The sequence below is a fragment of the Geosmithia morbida genome (assembly GCF_012550715.1).
Source record: "Geosmithia morbida isolate 1262 chromosome Unknown scaffold_10, whole genome shotgun sequence".
In the NCBI taxonomy this organism is placed as follows: domain Eukaryota; kingdom Fungi; phylum Ascomycota; class Sordariomycetes; order Hypocreales; family Bionectriaceae; genus Geosmithia; species Geosmithia morbida.
In genome coordinates this window covers 620,477-627,732 of record NW_023336197.1, presented here as the reverse complement: position 1 = coordinate 627,732, position 7,256 = coordinate 620,477, and the positions used below count along the sequence as shown (strand labels likewise).

At 55.2% G+C, this 7,256-nt stretch overlaps 3 protein-coding genes across 3 annotated transcripts; 2 read left to right on the top strand and 1 right to left on the bottom strand.

Annotated features, from left to right (window-relative positions):
* Window positions 1-696: 696 nt before the first annotated feature.
* Window positions 697-2,581, bottom strand: GMORB2_1676 (DNA primase large subunit; the record flags this gene model as incomplete). Its single annotated transcript, XM_035463657.1, has 4 exons — window positions 697-850; window positions 917-1,524; window positions 1,655-2,193; window positions 2,392-2,581. The coding sequence occupies 4 exons, from the start codon at window positions 2,579-2,581 to the stop codon at window positions 697-699; spliced, it is 1,491 nt and encodes a 496-aa protein (XP_035320488.1).
* Window positions 2,582-3,391: 810 nt separating this feature from the next.
* GMORB2_1675 (uncharacterized protein) lies at window positions 3,392-3,961 on the top strand (the record flags this gene model as incomplete). Its single annotated transcript, XM_035463656.1, has 1 exon — window positions 3,392-3,961. One exon carries the CDS (start codon window positions 3,392-3,394, stop codon window positions 3,959-3,961), a length of 570 nt encoding a protein of 189 aa, XP_035320487.1.
* Window positions 3,962-6,239: 2,278 nt separating this feature from the next.
* GMORB2_1674 (uncharacterized protein) lies at window positions 6,240-7,004 on the top strand (the record flags this gene model as incomplete). Its single annotated transcript, XM_035463655.1, has 2 exons — window positions 6,240-6,464; window positions 6,981-7,004. 2 exons carry the CDS (start codon window positions 6,240-6,242, stop codon window positions 7,002-7,004), a joined length of 249 nt encoding a protein of 82 aa, XP_035320486.1.
* Window positions 7,005-7,256: the final 252 nt, after the last annotated feature.

Genomic DNA, 7,256 nt, shown 5'->3' with positions numbered 1-7,256 from the left:
GGGGGGGGGGGCGGCGGTCTGTACTGTAGATTCCGTATAGGGCTGGGTCTGGGCTCAGGTACGAGGGCTGGCATGTACGGCTTAGTAGTTTGAGAAGGGAGGGTTGGGGTTGGGCTGTTACACGTAGAAAACGGGGAGGATAGGATGGTTCATCGTACGACCACAGACACAGCATGGTAAGGCGGATGCGAGCGGACCGAGGAGGCCTTCTTCCGACAGGGGTGGCCGGAGGTGAAATGGTAGACTATATATAAAAAGAAACCACGTGTAATAATAATAATAATAACATATATGTATACGTATATATATATGTATATATATATATATATATATTGAAAGAGACGTTGATTGCCTTATTTACATCTTACAATGGTATGTATGATATACGATTCATCACGGCAAAAGTACATGCGAGAGAAGCGAGAAGGGCACCCGGCAGGGCCGCCGGCGGCGCGTGATAGACTGAGAGTGAAAACGTGTGTACATGTATTGTTGTGGACGTGATGCATATCTTGACAGTCAAAAGCAGAGGGATAGAAAGACGAAACCAACTCCGTACGCGAGTATTATCCTGGAACAGAGCATCGTAGACGGGTGAAGCCAGAGTAAAGAGGGGGGACGTGAAGAAAGAAAAAGAGAAAGAAAATGAAGGCATGAGGGATAACGTGGGTAGAGTGAGTGGTAGAGTAGACAAGATCAATCGTCTGTCTTGCCATCACCGAGATTCTTGAGGAGATAGCTCCTCTTGAAGTATTCGTTGGGGTGAATGATGGTTTCTAGTTGGTTTGACGTCATGATTCCTTCGTCTCTTGCCTTTTTTATCTCCTTCTTGTGAATGTGTTCGAAGACGCTGTTTGATAGGTTGGTAAAAGAGTAGAGAGAGAGAGAGAGATAGAGGGCAAGAGTAGAAACTCACCGATTACAAGCCATATTAAACTTGACATTATCCTTGTCATCCTTTATACCCTGAATGACAGCCTTATCCGACACGCCCATTCCCTGGACCAGGGCCGTGAGGTTCTCCATATTGAAATGTCTGTAGGGGCAGCCGTGAGCCTCCCCGGCGCCGGGCGGGTGCTCGGTGAGGATCTTCTGGCAGGAAAAGGGAGAGTAGCCGCCGCCGCGGCGGTTGGCGTCGCCGCCGACGTCGCCGTACGCGTGACGCACGTTGTACCGGTACTCCTTGTTGAAGGTGTCGTCCGTGACCTTGTGGAAGGCGCCGCGCCAGAAGGCCAGGCACTCCTCCAGGTTGAGGCCCATGCCCTTGAGGAAGAGGGTGTACTGCAGCCGGCCGTAGTGCTTGAGGTGCGCGTCGCGCCGGAGGGACCGGTGCAGGTGAGACATGCACGCCGGGAAGTGCTGCGACAGCTTGTCAACGTTGGCTGCCGTCATGACGGCGCCGTCGGGAGCCCCCGTGTTGGACGCGTACGACGCGTCAGGCGTCACGAAGTTCTTGGACAGGTGCGCCAGTATCGGCGTCAGCCTGTCGTCTTCGTCCAGTCGGGGGAGTGCCCGGGCGGTGAGCTGGGGGGGAGGGGGGGGGGGTTCGGTCAGCCAATGTCATAACAAGCCAGAGTGTTTCTTCTTTTTTTCTTTCTTTCTTTTTTCCTCGTCCATCTTCCTATATCGATATAGGATGGTGAAGGGCGGTTACCTCCAGCTGCCTGTCAAGTCGCGACGTGAACTCGGCCACAACCATGCTGGCCTGCTCCCTGCCCGGGACGTAGGCCTTGCCGTGGCGCAGGAGCACGCGTCGGCCCTCGACCAGGTCGGGTACCCTCATCCAGTCCACCTTGAACCACGTGTCGTCCTCGATCGTCTTGCGCGGGGGCTGCATGGCGGCAAGCTGGTCGGCCAGCTCGGCCTTCTCGTCGTCCGTCACGGGATCCCACCAGTCGAGGTTGAGCCTGGACACGAAGACGGACCGCTCCGACAAGTCGTCGCTGCCGAAGCGCATGCGGAACAGCATCGTCTCGACGCGGCTGAAGCGCCGTCGCAGGTCCTCGGTCGACGAGAAGGCCAGTCGGAGGATGAAGTGGCTATAGTGGTCCTTCTGCCTCTGCGCCCACAGCTTGCCCGACCCGGAGCTGTTGGAGTCGAGCGGCAGGTACTTGTCCAGTATAGGCTTCATGTGCGCCGTCGTCTCGGCGGGGGTCCGGTTGCGAAATGAGCATGCTTCCAACTCGCCGAGGACTGTGTAACGGGATCAAGTCAGATCGGACCAGTCAGGAGGTTCCGGATATTCGAGGAGGCATCTCAAAGAGACGTCTCAAAAGAGCAGAGAAAAGGAGAGCAGGGAAAAGGAGAGCAGGGAAAAGGAGAGCAGAGAAAAGGAGAGAGAGAGAGAGAGAGAGAGAGAGAGAGAGAGAGAGAGAGAGAGAGAAACAATACCCCTTAATCGGTCGATGGCCCACTGCTCAAACTGCTCTAGCGTGATGTCGGCCGTGGGCGCATCCGTGTAAAAGTTGAGGCGATGAGGGTAATCGGCATTCTTGTACTGGGGCGTAGCAAACTGCTTCTTGCGGTGGTCGACGACATTGCGCCTCTTGGGGTCGATCCGATCGTGGCCTTGACGCAGCATGATGGCGGAGGTGTATGTGTCTGTGTTCTTCCGATTGCCAAGACGCAGAGCAGGAAAGGAGAGAGTGGGCAGAGGAGAGGCGGGCAGAGAAATTGTGGGTGGTCGACCTTGGTCGAGATGCGTATCCCTGACGTTGGTTTGTTCGTCGAAAGTCTGAGGACTCTGACGCGTCTGGACGCGTCGCGGGGACGAGGCCCAACGTTGTGTGCTTAGCGTGGGAAGGTGCAGGGGGATAAATTGGCCCCGCTCTTTCCGCAGCACAGTTATTACTCATCCACCCCCATCGACACCATTTCATCGCCTACTTTCATTCCCGTGCTCGAAGCTTCTCTCCTCATCGTCTGTGACGCTCGATGCCGGGGGTTAGCATTACTGGCTTATGGGACTGGAAGCTCACATCGACAACTTCCGGATCGCGTGCGGATAGATGGGGCTCTGGGTTTGACGGCTGCCATGACCCCACGTCCATGCTAGATGCTCCGCACCGCTGATCCGTGACGGGAACAGATGGGAAGTAGATGCCCATCATCAGAAAGGAATATCACCTCCCGAATCCGTCTCCTATGCGGCGCTCGCATAGCCTGCACGTCCAGGATACTTGGGAGAAGGACAGACGGGCAGCGCCATGCATACGTCCAAGCGAGACACCGCGCCCCATCAATGCCGACATCTTATACCGTTCAAGGTGCCCCTGGGAGTAAGTGAAAGAGGAAGAAGAAAGATGGAGAGAGAGAGAGAGGGAGAGAGAGAGAGTAAACGACGTTTTGATCCGTCATCTAGACCGACTGACATCGTGCCCCCATCCCCAAGATGAACCTAGAGGGAACACGCCAATCTTCCCTGCTGCTCTCCCTACCGCCGGAGCTCCAGATGCACATATCCGTCCAGGCCGCCCTGCCAGACGCCACCTCCCTCGCACTGACGTGCAAGACAGCCCTCGGTATATCGCGGCTGCGCAACCTGCCGACGCCGGATCCCGTGGCGCATCGGGCGCCGTGGAGCGCCGACCCTTCGTGGCAGTACACTGATCTGGACTCGCTCAACCCCGAGTGTCGCTGCGGGCAGCTCGAGACGGTCCTGCGGCAGATTCGGCCCCGGAACGCCCGGGGCCACGTGGACCGCACGCGCAGCCTGTGCGTCGACTGCGTGAGGTACCTGCCGCGGAGGAGGAGCCACTGGAGGGCCCGGGCCGACGCGCTGCGGAGCAGGTACTGGGACGGCGAGGTGCAGGGCGACTGGGACATCGCCGTGCTCTACTTCAGCACGGGCGTCAAGATGCAGTGTCCGCCGTGTCGGCTGCGGGAGCACGGGGACATCATCGACAGGGACACGGTGCATGGACTCACGCCTGCCGAGCTGGCCAGTCTTGCGGGCGCGTGAAGCAACGGTCGTCTGCAGTGCTGCTACCCGCGTCGTGTCCTGGCCGACAACGGAGTCGAGGGCTGATCCTGCCCTCTGCCGGTCAGGAACGGCAACGGCCAAACTCTATCCAGGACTGCCGCATGCGTACGTCTGTCGCCTATGAGGGAAATGTCGACGTGCGTTCCCCCCATCGTTGTGGCTTCTATTAGCTCTCCATGTACTCGATCTTTTTTTTATTTTTTATCCAAGTTTTTTTTTTCCTTTTTCTTTTCCAAATATTTCTGTAGATCCGACTTTGCGAGTCTTCTCAATTTTTTTCCCTACCTTGTTCTACTCGTACTTTTGCTATCACATGCCATCATATGCGACAGTAAAATTTACAGCGCCAGCTGAGAAGTTGTGGGGGCAGAACATGGCATGGCGTGGGCGCGGATTTACCATATACAGATTATGTATATAGATATATATATCATGTTGTATACAATATAATACAATATACGTATGATGCATATACTCTTGTACGAGTGATGTTATCGAGCAACGGTGGGACGAGATCGTGGATGGCATCATTACTTAGCATTGCCAACAGATGTGAGGAATGCTTCCTGCTATACAGGCCGACTGACCGGTTTCGAGGTGCTGGGATGATGTTGTGCCGCACTCGTGTGCGACGGGGCAGGAATTGATGAGAGCCGGCAATGTTACGATAGGATTACTACCTGCATAACGATAACACCAACCTGCGCGGTGCAGATTACATGTGCGGAGCTCTCGTAGCGATAGCAGAGTGATGTGCCGGCAACGAGCGCCTTGGGTATCACTTCGTCTCAGGAGCTGCGCAGGTAAAGTAATCTGTACTCACTCGACTCTGCATTGTGCTGGCAACGCTGCGATGGAGTTTTATTACGGTAATTTACAACATGGTGACTGTGCGGCGGGATACCGAATGCGGACGATCCGGAAGTGGGAAGGGCCGGTGGGCTGGGATGAGCTAGGACGGATCAGGACTTTTTTTGGGGGAGGGGAGGACGTGGATGAATGGATGGCTCGGGTGATGAGCCCCGGTAGTATCGACTCTTGACTCTCTGAGCGATGATCAGCACCATCAACATGGATTGTACGAAGTGGACGTGATAGAATCTGCACAGATTAGGGCGGCAGTATCATCCAGTCATTACATGTCTAATGACCATGTGCACTTGGCGTGATGGGCCTGGAAGACGAGGCGATGGCCAGGAATTGGAGCTGACTCGGGGTATTAATAGTCACTGCTAGCGTCCATCATAGTGATCCGTCTGCGTAGCAGTACAGGATGGTGGGGCCCTACAGACCATCACAGCAGCGATACCAAGTAACTAAGTAGCTGATAGCGGCAGCAGCAGCCTGTAGGCCTGCGAGCCTGTGGGCCTGTAGGCCTGTAAACCGTACTCTGTACACATGTACAGATTTACTTGCAGGTGGTAGGCATCGCGAGCGGCAGCTGTACGGGTATTATTAGCAGTAGCAGCAGTGTTCGTGGCCTGTAGGGTCCGTACTTCCCGTAACTTGCAGGTAGTAATCCGTAGTATCGCTGGTAATAATAGCAGCAGCCATATCACTGCACAGCAACGACACTTGTAGTGGCTAAAATAGACGTGTCTCGTATACGAGAATACTTTTCTCTCCCTCCTCTGTATGGAATTAGCCATGGTCTGGCATGATTGGGGGTGATGTATCATGTTTGAGGAGCAGTTGGAAAGCTTGCCAAGAGCATCAGAGACGGAATCTCTCTGACATTGACATCCTACGGTCGAGTCCTCTTTTTTTCTTCTCCTTCGAGGGTTTATTCCTGTCAGTCCCGATGTATTATTAGAGCTCTCTCTCTCTCTCTCTCTGTGCAGAGGTCGTGTTGATATCGACAGTGAGTACTCCGGTACCGTAGGTACGAGTACGGGTTGACTGCGTACATGTATGGTCATGCTGCAAGTATCGCTACCGGGTATTATTATTAGTATCAATACGCCTCCGTTACTGGAGCTTTGGATTGCAACGTGCCATGGACCGACCCCGCGAGTCATCAAGCAAGACCGAGCCCTTCACTCTCAAACCCGTTCTTCCTTCTTCTTTATCATCTCCCCCCTCCCCGCTCACCCTGTCTTACCCTCTGCCGTAATCTCCAAGATCTCATCCTCATTTCCCTCCTTCCTCTTCTTTCTCGTCTCGCACAATCGCATCTCCGCCTCCATATTTCGACTAGTCATTTCCGATCATCTCTGGGTCTTTGCTTCAGAAGCCGAGGAAGGTTCACGTTCCATCGATGCTAGCAACCGCCCGCTGGCCGATTGCAACCTTCAGTAGTGATCAGCAGCAGCACCGGCGCAGCCAAGCCAGCCCTATTAGCCGCCCGCCCCCAAGTACCTGCCCCAGCACCTGCCCCAGCACCTGCCCCAGCACCTGCCCCAGCACCTGCCCCAGCACCTGCCCCAGCACCTGCCCCAGCACCTGCCCGCTATCGCCCGTCCCCCTGCTGACGCTCCGGGAGGTACCCGTGGTATTACAGCGTCCGACGAGAGAGAGGAGAGAGAGAGAGGGAGGGAGGGAGAGAGATTGGAGAACGAGGAGAGATAGTAGAAGACGCAATCAAGGGAGTCGCAATACCGAGTACGACGTCGACAGACGCAGCAGATACAACATATTATTACAGACAGACGACGCCCCATTTTTCCCTTTTGACGTTTCTCTATCCCCGTCTCTCTCTTTTTTTTATTTTTTATTTTTTATTTTTTAAATCGGTTTTTTTTTCTTGCCCATCTCTTCCTCACCCAACGGCTCTTCCTTTTCCTCTCCTCCCTGTCCTCCTCTCTCTGCAGCACCCACTCTCCAATCTCATCGTCGTCGACGACGGTGCGATCATCTACCAGCCCGCACCCTTTCCAGAGCCTTGCCTCTTCCCATGACCACATAAGAGATACGAGGACGACGAGATACGAGCTTGGAGGTGCGCGTCCCATCAGACCTCCCCTCTCCACCCGGACAGACGGCCACCGAGAGACTGCAGCAGTGCCCCTCTCAGCCTTCTTAACTTGCGCGTCATTGCGCGCCGCGCACAACCACACCACCCCTCCCCCGCCGCCACCCACCATCATTGCACCGGCTGCTCCGTCCGCCGTGCGTCGGATCTACGTCACCATCAATCCATCTCGCGAACCGCTGACCGACCTCCCGGCCCCGATACCGACAACCCCGACGCCCCATACATATATACATCACCGGCGACGTCACATACGCCTTGTACATCATCGTCCTCCGTCGACCGGTTTTCTCACTACCCCCC